This window comes from Canis lupus, chromosome 10, assembly GCF_048164855.1.
Source record: "Canis lupus baileyi chromosome 10, mCanLup2.hap1, whole genome shotgun sequence".
Classification (NCBI taxonomy): Eukaryota; Metazoa; Chordata; class Mammalia; order Carnivora; family Canidae; genus Canis; species Canis lupus.
This window is the reverse complement of record NC_132847.1, coordinates 13,303,855-13,320,435: the sequence shown is the minus strand read 5'-3', so window position 1 is coordinate 13,320,435 and position 16,581 is coordinate 13,303,855. Positions and strand designations below refer to the sequence as shown.

General features: G+C 40.3%; 1 protein-coding gene across 8 annotated transcripts in view; it reads right to left on the bottom strand.

The window, feature by feature from the left end:
• Window positions 1-4,858: 4,858 nt before the first annotated feature.
• Window positions 4,859-16,581, bottom strand: part of ZNF475 (zinc finger protein 475) — a 53,277-nt gene continuing 41,554 nt past the window's right edge. For 4 of the 8 annotated variants that reach the window (XM_072840708.1, XM_072840710.1, XM_072840709.1 and 1 more), the window contains 2 exons: window positions 7,482-7,662; window positions 4,859-5,031 (listed from right to left, as the gene is read on the bottom strand). In XM_072840708.1, coding sequence (XP_072696809.1) covers window positions 4,880-5,031; window positions 7,482-7,662 — 333 coding nt within the window. In that variant the 3' untranslated portion in view covers window positions 4,859-4,879. Of the gene's footprint in view, window positions 5,032-7,481; window positions 7,663-9,994; window positions 10,082-16,581 lie in introns of those variants that run through there. The other 4 variants (XM_072840717.1, XM_072840716.1, XM_072840713.1 and 1 more) reach the window with 3 other exon arrangements.

Here is a 16,581-nt window from a genome sequence, read left to right as displayed (position 1 = left end):
TAAGCAGAGCATTAAAAATTTGCATCTAGAATGTGACATGTTTCTAAACAGCTAGCATTCAGGGGTTGCAGATCTTGGAGCCAGTTTCCTTGGGTGATCTGCCCCGACCAAATGTCGGTTGTGTCATCCTGTCATGAGGCAAGCCATGGAGGTGGCCAGCATCCCTTGCTGATCAATAGTTTCATTGGTCCTACCCTATGCCACATAGATGCTTCTATTCCTTGCCTGTAGCTGCCAAAACGAATCACTGCGAACTCACTGGCTTGAGCAATGTACTTCCTTACAGCTCTCCAGCTCAGGGGTTGAACCCAAGATTCACCAGATAAAAACACATGGTTGGCAGGGTGGCATTTCTTCCTGGAGAATTCAGGAGAAAATCTGTTTCCCTGCTCATTGAGGTTGTTGACAAAATCCAGGAACAGGTGATTATAGGACTGAGGTTCCAGTTTGCTTACTGGCTGTCAGCTGGGAACATGCTTGGCCCACGCAGGCTGCACTCTGGTCCCAACACAGAGTTACCCACATCTCCGCCAGCAGCGGGGTGATGAGTCCTTACACTGCCGCCTCGCGGGCTCAGCTCTTTCCCTTCTTATTCTGCTTTTAAGGACTCATGCAGTTTAGATTGGACCCACTCAGATGATGTGAGATCATCTCCTGCTCTACAATCCTGGTCTACAATCTTAATCATATCTACGAAGTCTCTTGTACCATGTAAGGTGACATATTCAGGAGGTTTGGGGGACTGGGCATCTGTAATGTTGGGAGCTGTTATTTTGCCTAACAAGCTCGCAACTAGGAATCATCTGAAAACCATCAGCTGTAGGTGATCAATGTGCATCAGTGATAGCACCTGGCCCCCTAATGCCTAGATCAGGTTTTACTTTTTTTTTTTTTTTTTTTTTTTTTTTTTTTAATCATGCTTGAAGTTTGTATCCATTGCTGGCTTGATCTCATGTTTCCGTAAGTAGAACTGAAAGGCGTTATCAGATGTACTCTGGATTCTTACGCTCTCAGCAGCACTCTCTACCACTCCAACTTCCTCTTTTGCCCCAAAAATTAGTAGGTTAAATTTAAACCATTCAAGCGCAACCCCAGTAGGATGTCAGGAATAAATTTTACCTGGGTGTAGAGAAAATGAGACTTCATTATACTTTCTTTTTTTAAGATTTTATTTATTTACTCATGAGACACACACACACACAGAGAGAGAGGCAGAGACACAGGCAGAGGGAGAAGCAGGCTCCATGCAGGGAGCCCGATGCGGGACTCGATCCCGGGACTCCAGGATCACACCCTGGGCCAAAGGCAGGTGCTAAACCGCTGAGCCACCCAGGGATCCCCCTATTATACTTTTTCTATGTGTTGTGTTTACCTAAGTGTTTTTATAACAAAATGTAAGCAGGACTAAGCATAAAGGTGTACCATCTTAGGATAAGTGTTTTTCCTGGTATATATTCTCTCTATACCTCCTAGTTTAGCCCCCACTGGAAACCTGCTTTTCCAAGGAGTTTGTTTCCTCCAAGTGCAGGAAAACCTCATTTCTCATCTCTGACTGCAGTGCTCACAGAGACTGGGTAGCACCAGGGGGACAAGTGCACCATGTCATACGGGTCAGCTGGAGGGTCACTAGGAAAGTAATAAATGATAAAGGAAGGTGGACCATCGCCACAGGAGAGAAAGGATCCTTCAGGACTGGAGAAGGCATGGGGCTGAACTTCCAATCCTGACCTGATACAGGATTAGAGCCACACAGGCTGGTTCAGGGAGGGCTGTAAAGATAAAATGCAACTCATGTCACAAATGAACAAGGGACAGAAAGACCAAGGGCTGTTTGCAGCAGGTAGAAGATATTGGATATCTGCTCTACTCTCTCTTCCCTGCTTCATAAATGAGTCTGCTTGTTAATAGCATCTTCTTTCTTTCATGAAGAGACTCGGGTCAGTATTCCCCAGGCCGAGGCGGTGTCACCTGGTAGCCATGCCCGAGACCGCAGTTGGAAATACTTGTCTGTCAGCAGATATTCTGATGAGGCCGCCTGAAGAGTCCCTATCGTGGAGCACTTAGCACATTTCCATGCTTATTCACCGTAGGAGATTCTTTCTCTCCACACCCCTACTAGGACACGCTGGTTTGGTCCCCAGTGTTCCCTGCTGATAGGACACATACCCTGCAACTCTGATGTGAATTGAATGTGCAGATGAGCATCAAGAAATCCTGAAACTCTCCCCGTAGCCTTGAGAGGGGAATTTTTTTTTTGCAATTCCTAAAGTTTTATTTATTATGTATTTGTTTATTTAAATGCAATGAATGAACATATAGCCTATTGTTAGTTTCAGAGGTAGAATTTAGTGATTCATCAGTTGCACATAACACCTAGTGCTCATCACATCACGTGACCTCCTAATGCCCATCACCTGGTTACCCCAACCCCCGCCACTTCCCCTCCTAGAGGAGAATCTAATGAAAAGTTTGTGGCACCAGTTAACAGAGCATTGGGGGGAGTGCATTGTTATGCCTATAATAATGCACCCCGGACCAACAACTGCCTGGGTGGGCAGATAAGAGTAAGCATAAGAGTTCCAAGTGACTTCATCGAGTATCTGCTAGTCATCACCTAGGAGAGTGTCTGTGGGGACCACAGCTCACGGAGGTGTCAGATACCGTTAAAAAAATTATTTTGACAGTACAAATATCTGCACTGAAGTGAATTAATTGGGAGGAGGGCAGTTGGCAGAGAACAGGTGAGCTCCTTCCTGTCAATGGGGAGATTTTGACCACTTGCCTTCTAATAGACGGAAACTCTTGGACTGATGCTGTGACTATGAGCTTGTTCTGGATTTAACTCCACAGAAAACTTGCAGATCCGCTGAGGTCAGCTGGGGGTGGAGTCTCCACCATCAGCACCATGATGGACGTCCAGGTGACATAAGGTTCCCTGTAGAAGTGACCATTCCTACAAGAGCTGGTTGTTTCCCACTTCCAGAACTCACACCCCTGATAATTCCTACAGATGGAGGAGTTTGTTTGGGTTTTTTGGTTATGCTTTGAAAGGAACAGGTATAAGAGTGTCTTTTTATAACTCCAACCAGCAACTCATTTCAAAGTCAGGGGCAACATTTTTGCTTTATATCCCCTGCTGGCCTGCTGAACATTGGCGGGATGCAGCATGGCTGTTGAAAGACAGGGCAGTTCACATTTGGCAGATCGTTCGTTCATGTAGTTCACTGGGGTAATGATGAGCTGTAGCACACAAATAGCATTGAAGAGAGGGAGTTTGGGATCTCGACAGTCGCAAGTTTGCCTCCCTATCTCATCCCTCGATTCGAGCTCAGCATGACCACAAGTTAGCTTTTTACATACTTAAATATCAATTTCCTCAGATGTAAAATAAAGATAACATTTCCTTGTCTGTTGATGTGAGATTTATATACACAGCAGTATAGGAAGCTCTAAGCACAGTGTCTGACACACAGTACACTAACTCTGTTATTCGATGCTGTCATCTTTGCTAGCAAAATGAAAAGGACTGAATCATCAATGGGTTATTAGATGCTATGTCTTTCTCAAGATGATAACCTTTTTCGAGGGTATCTGAAGACCATTTTAAAAGTTAATCTCTTCTCCCTTTGGAAAGGGCATAAAAAAAAAAAAAACTACCGGAATGATTAGTGCAATTAACTTAACCTTTTATAATACAGAGATGTGTGACTGAAATATTAGGTCCAATAAATTTGCTTGTATAATTTGGAGCTGACTGTGCTGTTAGGTCATGGATTCAAGGTTTGCAGAAACCCAGTGGATCCAGGATGGCTCTGAACTTCAGCCATAAAATGAACAAAGATCTCAAGCAAAGCTGCCGGCAAAGCAGCACTGCCCAGGGGAGCAGAATTTCCTGGGCAGAGCACCTCCCTGACCCTGGCATCCTCCCAGGAGAGCCTCGCCTCTATGAATGCACACTCAAGGTTTAAAATACAGGGCAGTTTCACAACCCATGGCCTGGGCAATGGGTGGGGAGGCAAAGAACTTCCTGGCAGGCTTTTAGATTGCAACAATAAAACATCTATAAGCCTCTATGAGGACATAGAGAAGTCTCTGGACTTCTCCTATAGAAGGAAAGAGCTACCCTCCACCCATTTGATGAATCGCACTGTAACAATCTTCTGACATATGAGGCTGGCACCAGTTCTGAAATTTCTCTGTAGCATTTCCTGCTCTTGGTAAGGGAGTATGAGTTAGACATGGTCCTAGTACTTTAACTCCTTAGCTTTTTTTTTTTTTTTAATGTCTTGCTGGGTGGTGATTTTATAGAAACAAGAAGATTCCCGATCAACAGCTCAATTAAAAACGTCTCCCTGGGTCAGAGGAAGCAGGGAGTGGGACATTATTTCAGAAAGCACAGGGATGGGAAGGAATCCAGTTTTTCTTGAGACTAAGGAGTTGCCTGAAATTGCCACCTGAAACCTCTTGTTCCCCAAATAATAATGGTGCTAATTGTGAAATTCAAAATCTTGCTCAGGAAAAGAGAATGGAACAAAAACAGCAACAGTTGGCTCTGATATTTCCTGGAGACAACAATGCCAGCCCAGATGAGGTGCAGCCCACTTGTAATTCTGTCTGATGGGGTGTGACACGGCCCCCAGTGTGTCTGTGCTCCTGCACACAGCTACTCGTTAAAAGCAGAGCGTTGGCCCACCGCATCATGGTCACGGTCACACTCGTGCCACCAGAGCCCTGAGCTGGCTTCCCACACTAGACCGCCTTGAGTGGGTTCCAGTGTTTCTTGTTTCCTCTCCTTCCCTCCTTTTCCCCCTTCCCTCCATACCCCAATCTCTCTCAAATGATCTAATTCCTGTAACACTTTTTGCTGGGAGAGAGGGCTTTACTTGGCGACTTTGGGTTTACAGGATCGTTGGTGAACAATCAGCCTGTCTGGCAGGAAGGTACGCCCACAAATATTACAGGGAACCAACTGGCTCAGGGCACTGGTCCAAGCAGCTTCATTTAAGGCATCGAGATCATAGAAACCTTTGGCTGGAAAGTTAAAGAAAAAAAGGAACAAAAAGGAAAGAAAAGAAAAATGGTAAAATGGATCAGTTTTTGTTCTGGAGAACCATACTCTACTTTTTATGGAAAATATTTTCAGGAAATACCTGTTGACTGAGGCTTTTAAACAAATCAGACGATTTTTGCCAAAAAAAAAAAAAGAGTACCGCTCCCTCTTTCAAGGGTTGAGTAAAAAGTTAGCTATGAACCGGAGACTTTTCACTCCTTGGATTTTTAAAAAAGGGGAAAATATTGTTTTATGTGTTATGATATGCATTCTTTACTAATTATTAACATCTTTGCTTACACATTATTATCTTGCAAATACAACTTTTGGCCTTCTTTCAATTGACTCTAAATATAAACTGACAAAGGGAAAAGAACATGCATCTGTGTTTTTCCTCTTCTGTAATCCTTCAGTGGAATGTTCTTAATAGGCCAAAACTGACAGTTTAGGGTGAATTTAGGATGAATGATATCCTAAAAATTTATCATCTCTTCATGGCCATAGACTTGAAGATTCTTTAAATAATTTAAGTGAAGAATGCAAACAGAATAGTTAATCAGATGAAGAGAAGTGTCCTTAAGAAAACAAGGAAGACATCGAAATATGTATAATCTTCACTGGCAGAGAGTACGAGAAAAGGCATATGGCTTTATTTTAGAAAAACAGTGTGGGATTTAGCTTTAATAAACCTTATTTAAATAGAATGGCTTTAGTACATTAAATTGACTGTGTCTTCGTATCGCCCCAAATAGGCCCCCCCTAAGTGTAGCCAGGCACTCAAACATAAATTGCATACTTTTCTTTTTGTCATTTTCACAGCAAATATTTCTTCATTAAAGCCCAGGCAATTCTCCTATGACTTCATCCTAATGGTTCACACAAGCATAGCAAACTTTAGATTCCCATCCTGCTACTCCTCAGGTTCTTTATTTCGCTCCACGGGAAATGAACCCCAGTACAACCTCGGACAAACTCAGTATCACTTTCCATTGCAGGATACGATATGTATTTTGAGAGCTTTGAAAATTATCGAAAAAAGAACAGCACGGACTTTCTCCTTACTCATACATGGTAATATGGATTCAAACATTCCACTTTATTGAGTCTCATTGGGGATGATTTTGTAACATGGTTACAAATGTTGGAGTAGGGCTTTGCCTTTGGATCCGGAGGAAGGGTTGTTTGGACTCCATGACCACAGTAAGTCATGGAGTGGAAAATGGGATGGGAATTCTCTCTGCTTCCAGATGAAGGATGCCTTTAGAAACAAAAACAGCACGGGGCCCAGAGCAAAACTGCGGGGAAGTGAGGTTATAAGGCCTCCCATTTCCACTTGTGGGCAATAACAGACTAATGAACCCCCCTTCAAACCAGTTGTTTCTCTCTCCTTTTCTAGACTCATGATCATTATACTCAGGCAGAGAAGCTGATATAGTCAGAAGTGCAGAAAACAGATTTTTGATCCCACAGAGAATTTCTAGGAAGAGAGCTTCAGCAAAGTAAACTTCTTTGTGGGCAAATGCTCTAATTTCTATGGATGGATGTGTTCATCTTGGGCTTTTTTTAAGATTTTATTTACATATTCATTAGAGACAGAGAGAAGCAGAGGGAGATGCAGGTTCCCTGTGGGGAGCGTGATGTGGAACTCCATCCTAGGACTCCAGGCTCATGACCTGAGCCAAAGGCAAACACTCAACCACTGAGCCACCCAGGGGCCCCTCATCTTGGGCTCTTTTCCCATCTGAATGATGAGTCCTCCTACTTTTGGCAAGGATTATGAATAGTCAGATTCTAGCAGCCTTTAGAACTTTATCATGACAATCTAGATTCCACTCTAGGTTGTTAGAGAACTCTCTTGGGTCACATCTCTAACAAGGTACTTAGGACTCATTTATACTAAAAGACTTGGAGTACCCTCCAGTTATACAAATCTAGTTACATAAGGAGGATTAATAAATTAGATAATACTTTTCTTAAGACCAAGAATGATTTTCCTTTGAGGGGATCCACTGAGAAAGTGACAATGGTAGAAATAAGATGAGCAAGCCCTAGTTTGCCTGGCAAACATTCTCTGAACTACTTTGTTCTCACCCTAAATGAGCAAGCAAAGGCTCTGTTAGGAGGCCACACTCACAGCAGCTTATGGAGTTTTATTTGCCTTGTGCGGTGCTTTACAAAATATTAGTTGCAAAATTTCAATGATCTGGGCATTGCCTATCGATTTCTGGATTTCTTGTTTCTTTTGTGTTATTGAAAAATATGCCCACATTGGGCTAAATTTCTTAATGGTAACAATGGGAAATAGGTTGCTGATTTCAGTTATTTGAATAACTAAGAAAGGAATATCTGTCCTCTTATAAGTTTAGCGAGAAAAGTCTCCCCTTATACAGTCAAGTTTTTTGTTTTTGTTTTTGTTTTTTCAAAAACTTACCAGTAATGGTCCTGACTTCTGGTTTTTTAGGTTCTGATCTCCTTAACTCTTTAGGTAACAAGTTGTTTTCATTATGCCACTTTTTCAGACATTGTGGTTCATGGATGGCAATAGATTTTGTTCCATATTCACGACCACAAATGTAGCAAACAACTGTTGGTGGACGCCTTATCATTGTTGGCTACAAGTAATATAAAATATCTGTTAGATAAAGTTCAAGTGCAGAAATTATACTTTAAAATTATAATACATTCAAATTAACTAGACAATCACATTAAAAAAATTCCAACCACCAGATAAATTGAACTTTTTTGGCAATTAAGATAATAAACCGTGTCATCTGAGTGATTGGGGTGGGAGTAAGGATGGCTTGGGAGGATAATAGGAAATAAAGAGATCACCAGAATTCTACAAATTGGTACTTTATAAATGTGTTTTAAATGTGTTTTCTCATTTAATAATTATTGATCACTTATTTTCTGGCTATTCTCAACACTGGCAGAGACTACGGAAATAAATCAGGTATCCTTTCAATAAAGTCAGGGTCTAGTATGCCAATATTCCTGAAAAGTAGAGTCCCAAGTGTCATTGGAGAGTTTAGAACTAACACTGTATACCACCTGAACAACTTCCTGTGATTCTAGGCCTTTTTTGATATGGACCAGGCTCCACCCCCAGGCAGGATGGTTAATCAATCGCATCTGGGAGTTGGTTGATAGTAGCCACTTCTCCACCAAGCCATGCTCCAAGAGCCCCCCACCTCCACCCGTCCATCCACAGGAGATGGAAAACAGTGTGAGTGAAGCCTCAGGGATGAAAACCTGAAGGTGAATACAGAGAAAAGCAACTAACATAAAATATTTTTATTAATAATAACAAATAGTTGCCTGGCGATCAGTGTAGCCTTGAGAACTAGAAACAGATGATTCAGCTGCAGCCATGCTATGAACAACCGTGAATGCCATGTTAAGATCTGGGGCAGCCCTGGTGGCCCAGTGGTTTAGTGCCACCATCAGCCAGGGTGTGATCCTGGAGACCAGGGATCAAGTCCCATGTCAGACTCCTGCATAGAGCCTGCTTCTCCCTCTGCCTGTGTCTCTGCCTCTCTCTCTCTCTCTGTCTGTCATGAATAAATAAATAAAATATATTTTTTTAGATCTGGATTTTGTCTTGTAAATGATATGAAACTGTTACATAGGGGACTAACTTATAAATGTACTTCAAAAAATTAGTCTGCTGATAATGTATATCAAGGGCTGTCTTGGCACCATGTCTTGGCACCATATCTATGAGAGCTTGAGCGTCCATGTGGCTCTGGGGTAAGGAAACAGAAAGGCAAGTTGGGGAAGGAGAAAAAATGGATTCTGTTCTGGACCTGTTGCATTTGATAACCTAGTAGAATTCAAACATAGTCCAGCTGAAATAGCAAATAGAGGCCTGCCATTCAGAATTCATGGATTTCAGAGCTATGCACATAAAGAAGATGTTTAAAACCATGAAAATTCCAGAAAAGGAGTATATAGAGAATGTATGAAGGTAAAGTCCTGAAAGCATGTCTACAGTAAAGAGACTGGTCAAGGGAAATCACAGCCTAAAAAGATAAAGGTTCAAGTTCACAATTAAAGAAAAAGGGCATGAAGACAAAAGACTCCACTCAGAATTCTGGACACACTTCTGGTTTCCAGAAATGTGGTGTCAATAGTTCTGTCCAATGGCACACTAAGTAATGGGGAGGTTGAGGAAAGTCACTAGATTTGGTTGCCGACAGATTATATACCAGTAACTTTTGAGAGTTTAGCTCCAATGGCAGATAAGGATAACAACTAAACTGCTAGAAGTTAAGGATTAGGTCAAGGAGAACAGAAATCCACTTTCAAAAAGTTTGCAGAAAGGAAATTTGAGAGGTAGAGTTGAAGAAAGATCCATTTTTGAGGTGCCTCGCTGGTTGACTTGATTAAGCCTCTGACTCTTGGTTTCCACTCAGGCCCTGATCTCAGGGACATGAGATCAAGCCCTGCATCGGGTTCTACACTCACCGGAGATTCTCTCATTCCCCGGTTCCTCTCCCCTGCTCGAGCTCTCTCTCTCTCTCTCTCTCAAATAAATAAATCTTTAAAAAAAGGTCTGTTTTGTTGCTGTTTTAGGGGTAGAAGTGTCTGAGGTAGAGACAGCCTGTTAGGACTCAGAGAAGAGGGATAATAAGTAAGAGAACGAGGTCTCAGAGGAGGTATGAGGAGATGGGATCCCGGGATGTAACTGGAGATGTTAGCCTCCAAGGACATAGAGAAAAAGTGAAAGAGAGATGGATGATCAAGAAGGGAGGCATAAGTGGAGCTCCTACAGGATGAATTTAATCTTCTAAGTATGAGGCAAACCATCTTCAGACAATGAAAAGATTTGGATTCTGGGAATTAGAATAGCAAAAATTACTGAGATTTTTGGAAAAAAAAAATCTGGGATTCTCTTAGCACTGCAGAGAACATGATAGTAACTCAATTAAGGAAAAATACTCACCGAATAATGGGAAGACCCAGTTAAGCTGAGCTGCACAAAACTTCAGTGGAATGAAATGACCTTTTCCAATAAGTGTGTAAGTAGCACTGGGTGGCATGAAAACAGAAACAAATTAAGTTGGTGGTGTGGTTTCCTTTGGGTATATATAAAAAGGGTAAAATGTGTGCATGTTGGAGAGTCAGCCAGCTTTTCACTAAGGCTAATGGGGGTTATACCTGCAGTGGAAAGAGCAAAATCAAAATAAGAAGGAAACACGTTTCTGGTTTCTGCATACCCAAGCATATATGACAAGATTCTAGGTGAGTAAAGCCACTGACACACACTAAGCAAAAATGGAAAGTGGAGTTACTCCTGAGATGATCCAGTTGAAAAAAAAAACGACACATTATTTATTAGAGGGGAAGTGGATGCAGGATGGGTAAAATAAGGTAAAGGGGATTAAGAGGTACTAACTTCCAGTTTTAAAATAAGTCACTGAAATGAGACAGATAGGGAATATGGTCAGTAATATTGTAATAACATTGTGGCAGATGGTAACTATACTTAGTGGGATGAGCATTGGGAATAAACAGAATTGTCAGATCACTGTTTTATACCTGAAACTAATTTAACATATATCAACTCTACTTCAATAATTAAAAAATAATTTTTAAAATATTTTATTTATATATTTACCTAGAGCATGTGAGAGGGGAGAGGGGCAGAGGAAGAGAGAGAGAGAGAGAGAGAGAGACTCCAAGCTGAGTGCAGAGCCCAGTTTGGGGCTTGATTTCACAACCCTGACATCATGACCTGAGCTAAAATCAAGAGTCTGATACTTAACTGACTGAGCCTCCCAGGTGCCCTAAAAGAATAATTTTTTCAAAAGCACATTATTTGAAGCAGAATGTTTTTCTTCTCTTATTCTATGCTGAATTATGCCAATAAACCACATTCATCAAAAAATGACTGAATAGGTTTTAGCCTTCTTTTTTATTAGCCATGTAACAGGATCTAATAATGCCTGAAAAGTGACTTTAAAAATATTTGGGGAATTCAAGACCTAAGAGAAAGGCTAAAGCAGAAGCAATAATTTTCAAAACATCCAACAATTTCTTACTGTTTTTTACATGTTCATTTACTCGAAGATTAATTAAATACAGGTTTTTTGTAGTTTAACATGAGAAGCTTGTCTTTCTACTTTGAGAATAATGAATATTAATATTCCATATGAAAAGTATGAGCCAAATCCAGTATTTAACCAAGCATATAAGCAAAATAAATGGCACGGGTCATTAATGAAGACATTCATGTCACAATGTCAGAAGGTTTCTTTTGGAAGGAAAAATTAGAAGAAAGCAGACAGACGTAGAGGCCAGAAGACATGCACAAAATAACTTAAAGGGATGTGGGAGAAAATTAATACCATAAAAAGGCTAAGATGTTCTATATTATATTTTCCAAAGCCTGCTCCATGCTCTATTTGTGGTTGAACTGCAGTTGAACCTGCAACACACTCCATATTCTTAGGTTTTAAAATTTTACTCCTAAGCCTGCTCTAGGGAAGTGCAAGCGAGCAACCCAGACACCAGGAAAGAGAAAAATGCATCCCTGCTGGTCTGAAAGGAGATAAGAGAACCTCTTTATTTTTCATTAGTTTCAGGATTGTCAATCTGAAACTTGCAGAGAGCTGAACGATCTCCATCTCGTGGTTCCTTGCCACGGGTTTGCTCTTCAGCCTCTTTCTCTAGTGTTTTGAGATGGATGTGGGTGTGGGGAAGTTGGAGGGGAAGTAAAAGAGGAGGTGGGTGCCCCAGCGAAAAAGGTAAAAGACCCTTTCTTGGCTAAGGCACTACCGTGACTCGGCACAGCCCCAGCCCAGCAAGGCAGTGCCAGTGAAGCTTTGCCCTGCAGCATGGGGCTGACTACCTGGGGCCTTGCCAGGGCCATGGATTCCAGGAAACTGTAATCAAAAGGAAGGCAAAGAGGAAGCTGATAAGTCTAAAGTTCCTGCAGAGCAAATGGTTAGATCAACAGTTCTCCTGTCAATGTTTCAGATATTCTGGGGTGAGGCATTACTTTTTTTTTAACATCAAAGTATAACATTCTTTAAGAACTTAATCCCCCAATCTACAGAAGGGCTCTTTCAGGTGTGAACTGTTTTATGGGGTGGGGCAGTTAAATGCCCCCTAATAAACTTTTGTTAGGGCTCATCACAAATTTGCTTTTGCTTCCTGATTTCCTGGGAAAGTCTACTGGGGCTGGATCTGGACAGAGGAGGTTAAGCACTTCAGGGAAAGCTTTCAGATGTGTGTATTTCTTTTAACTTGAATCCACTAACTTTCATATGTTTCCAATCATTTTGCTGGCCACTATTGGCATTATCATTTTATTTTCCACGCAGCAGTTTTTTCCTCCTTTTTACTAATGTCTTTTCTCCTTCAGGAACACTTCATGTTTAATCTTCTGGGCCAGGACTGTGCATGGCAAAGGAAAGAGGACATTTAACAACTTTTCTCCTAGTCAGTGCCATGACCAGTCATCCACCTACTCACTTTTACAACTGAAAATAAGTAACTGTCGCAACAAGTATTGGAGAGGATGCGGAGAAGGGGGAACCCTCGTACACTGTTGGTGGGAATGCAAACTGGTGTAGCCACTCTGCAAAAGAGTATGGAGGTTCCTCAAAAAAGTTAAAAACAGAACTATTCTATGATCCATGAATCACACTACTGGGTGTTTTACCCAAAGAACACAAAAACACTAATTCAAAGGGATACATGCACCCCATGTTTATAGCATCATTTTCTACAATAGCCAAACTATGGAAGCAGCCCAGGGGCCCACTGATAAATAAATGGATAAAGATGTGGCACATGTATACAGTGGAATATTATTCAGCCATAAAAAGAATGAAATCTTGCCACCTGCAAGTGTGTGGATGGAGCTAGAGAGTATAATAGTGAAGTAAGGCAGTCAGAGAAAGGCAAATACCATATGATTTCACTCATAAGTGAAATTTAAGAAAAACAAAAGAACATGAGAAAAAAGAGAGAGAGAGAAACCAAGAAATAGACTCTTAAGCCTAAAGAACACAATGATGGTGGCCAGAGGGGAAATGGTTAGTGGGGTGGGTGAAAGAGGTGTTGGGGATTAAGGAGGGCACTTGCTGTGATGAGCACCAGGTGACTTACGGGAGTGCTGAATCACTATAATGTGCACTTGAAACTAATGTAACACCATATGTTAGCTATACTGGAATTAAAATAAAATAAAATAAAAAAATAAAAAAATAAAAATAGCTGTGTAATATCACCATCTAAGCAATGGCAGCAGAATAAGGACCAAAAAAGAGAATGTTTCAGTATTAACCAAGGAATTGATAGAAGAATGGAAATGGTTCCAGTAATCCTAGAGTAGGATATCTATTTTAATAGCCTCAGTGACCTTCCTGACAGCTCAGGCTAAAAGGTAACCCCAGTGAACTGTACAACTCGGTTGCCATAGAGCTTATAGAAGGAAGTGTAACAGCTGGTTGAAGGGGAAAAATATTCCTAACATTCAGTGTTATTGTACAAACCTTCATGAAAGAGACACTGAAAAGTGAAATCCAAGTCATTACTAGCAATTTTACAAAAGGTCAAAAACTCTACATTAGATCATTTCTTCTATTAATCCTACAACAAAAACTAAGTAACAATAATGTGAAATTATATTTGTATGATATTATTCTTAGGAGGTTAGGGGAGCATAATCCAGCAATGTAACTTTTCTGATTTACATTTACTCCATGTAAATATGGAGTTTACATACTAATTTATACACGGAAACTCTGCCCCACAGCCATAAAAATTTATATTTAACAGTGCAACATATAATTTAATCATTTGATTTGACAGGGTGTTTTGTTTTGTTTTCTTCTAAACACAAATAACTACCTGGTTTTCATATACATATATAATATATATTTTTATGTATATAGATATTCAACAATCTGTACAGGTTCTAAACATAAAGGGTCAATAGACCCTTTGAAGATCTAAATGAGTTATATGAACATCTTTCCAGAAAAATGCACATGTATATGGATATGATTTTGACTGATTGGTGGACTCCCTAGAGCCCACTCATTAACCCCTGGAAGTGAGCTGTTGGACCTTTACTTAGATCAAACTTTTTCCCCCAAATAGGTGCTTCTTTGTGTAAGGAACTCTTTGGCACCATTTAAATGCCTCAAAAAAGTGCTGAGTTGGAGCAAGAACATATGAAACACCACTTTTGGCTTTAGGGTGATCTTAAGTCCTACTTTGCCTAAACTAGTCCCCATGATACCTGTTGTCTTGACAAGTATTAATAGCTCCTTCTTGCATTTTTTAAGGTGTCTCCCTTTGATGAACAAATTCTGTGATCACTCTATTTCTGATCCCCTTTGGATACATTATTTAAAAAATAGAAGCAATGCAGAGATGAAACAATCAGACAAGCTCAGAAATCCTGAAGCTTTGACTCTAAGACTAGCAATAGATCGAGTTAAGCTTAGAACTAAAGCAAAATGACCCTAGAAATTGGGAGTTTGAGAAAAGAATTTTTAAAAAAAAAGGACATCTAAAAATTGACATCTTGACATCTAAAAATACTCTATCAAAATTTGGCAAAGGAAGGTGAGGGACAAAGATGTTAATGTTACTAAATTCTTTAGTGTCATGATAAACTGTCACTTAGAACTGTGTAAAATTAAAATCTGGAGCTACATTTTTTTCCCCCAAATCTGGTAACTTATCTTTGTTTCTTAACTGTAGTGGGCCCTCTAAAAACAAATATTCTGTAGTGAAGAAATAATTTTCTTTTTTTTAATTTTTTTTTTTTATGATAGTCATACAGAGAGAGAGAGAGAGAGAGAGGCAGAGACATAGGCAGAGGGAGAAGCAGGCTCCATGCACCGGGAGCCCGACGTGGGATTCGATCCCGGGTCTCCAGGATCACGCCCTGGGCCAAAGGCAGGCGCCAAACTGCTGCGCCACCCAGGGATCCCCAAGAAATAATTTTCTAAAGTTCAGGAATACTATCACCTTGTCTTTCGTTTCTTTTTGTCAAATTAAAGTAAAATTAAATATCTCTGTTTTTGCCTCTATGATATCTGTATTAATAATTTGGATATGACAAACTTGCTCCTATGAAAACATCTGCATGCCTATTTATTTATATATGTTCATGCACAGGGAGAGAGATGTTTGGAGTGATAGCCACTTAAGTCAAATTGAAAGGATCTTGGAGTAATTTTTATGCTGATCATTGTACTTTCCTAACGGCTTGAATTTTTATAATAAAAATTCAATTGTGTCATTTTTATAAGAATAAAGAAAATATAAACTCCAGGGTTAAAAGTTAGGTTGGGATTAGGTAATCAGAACAGATCAGTCCTAAAAGGAAAAATCGTGGAGCCCAAATTACTTTCTGAACATTCCTTAAATAACTGATAAAAGATGATAATCATGTCTGTGTATATAATCCAATCTAGAATTGTTATCAATTAGTAATTGGAACTAGAATTAATGTTTCAATGAATAGTTTTGCACAGCATAAAATAAAACTATAATGTAAAATGAAAATATTTACAGTATCTTAAATTACATTGTTCCACGAGTACCATTTTATTTTGTCAACTGTTTATACTTGAATATACATCATCCACATGCTTACATAGTGAAACTTAATTGAGGCCCTACAATTCCACCCTGTTACTTTAAAAAGTGATAAAAAAAAGACCTGGAAAAAAAAAATCCCTGAAGACAGAATTTAGCATGAATTTGTTTCCACCTAAGATAATCAAAACACAACTCTTTCAGGTATTTTAATTTTGTTCAGCTCATTTGTCTGGCTTGGCTGCATTAGCCAAAATATGATTTCAGAAGTAACTAAATGAAGCCATATCATATTAGCCACCTTATGCTGAGAAGTGGCAGCCAAAGGGATAATCTGGGGGGATGGATGGATTGAATCATCCCCTGGTACTGTGTTGCCCATTTGTGGCTAGACTGACAAATCAACATATAATTTTCAGCCTCCCAGCTGCCCCCTTCTTTTCTCTACACTTGACTATGTTTGGTGCAGACTTAGCTTGTCTGATGTGGTACCCGGAATTTCTGTGGTTCTCTGTAGCTACAGAACAAAGGCCAAACGCTTCATGCTGACTTCATTCACGCCAACCTTAGCCCCACGAAGCAGGTCTATTAGCCACACCAAATTCGGCCCCAGACTCCAAGCTAGAGCCCACAGTCCTCAAGTTTTATTGCCCTCGTGACTTTATTCTTCTGCTCTTTCCAGCATAACTGTTTAAATTGAGGACAGCATCTTCCCCATATTGGAGGTCATGCGGAATGCCAAGCTTAGCTTTCCTTGGTAAGGGAGACTAGTGTATCAACTACTCATTCATTTAGAAGGCAAAATGTGTAAGTGCTGTGATAAACGGAGCCTACAGTGGGAAGGAAGGAAGGGTTTTAACCAGAAGCCAGTATAATGGACTGCTGCACAGGTGGAAATGCACTTGACCTGTTCAACAATTACTGTAGTAAGTTAACATGAAAATGTTAAAGGAGGTCGTGAAGGC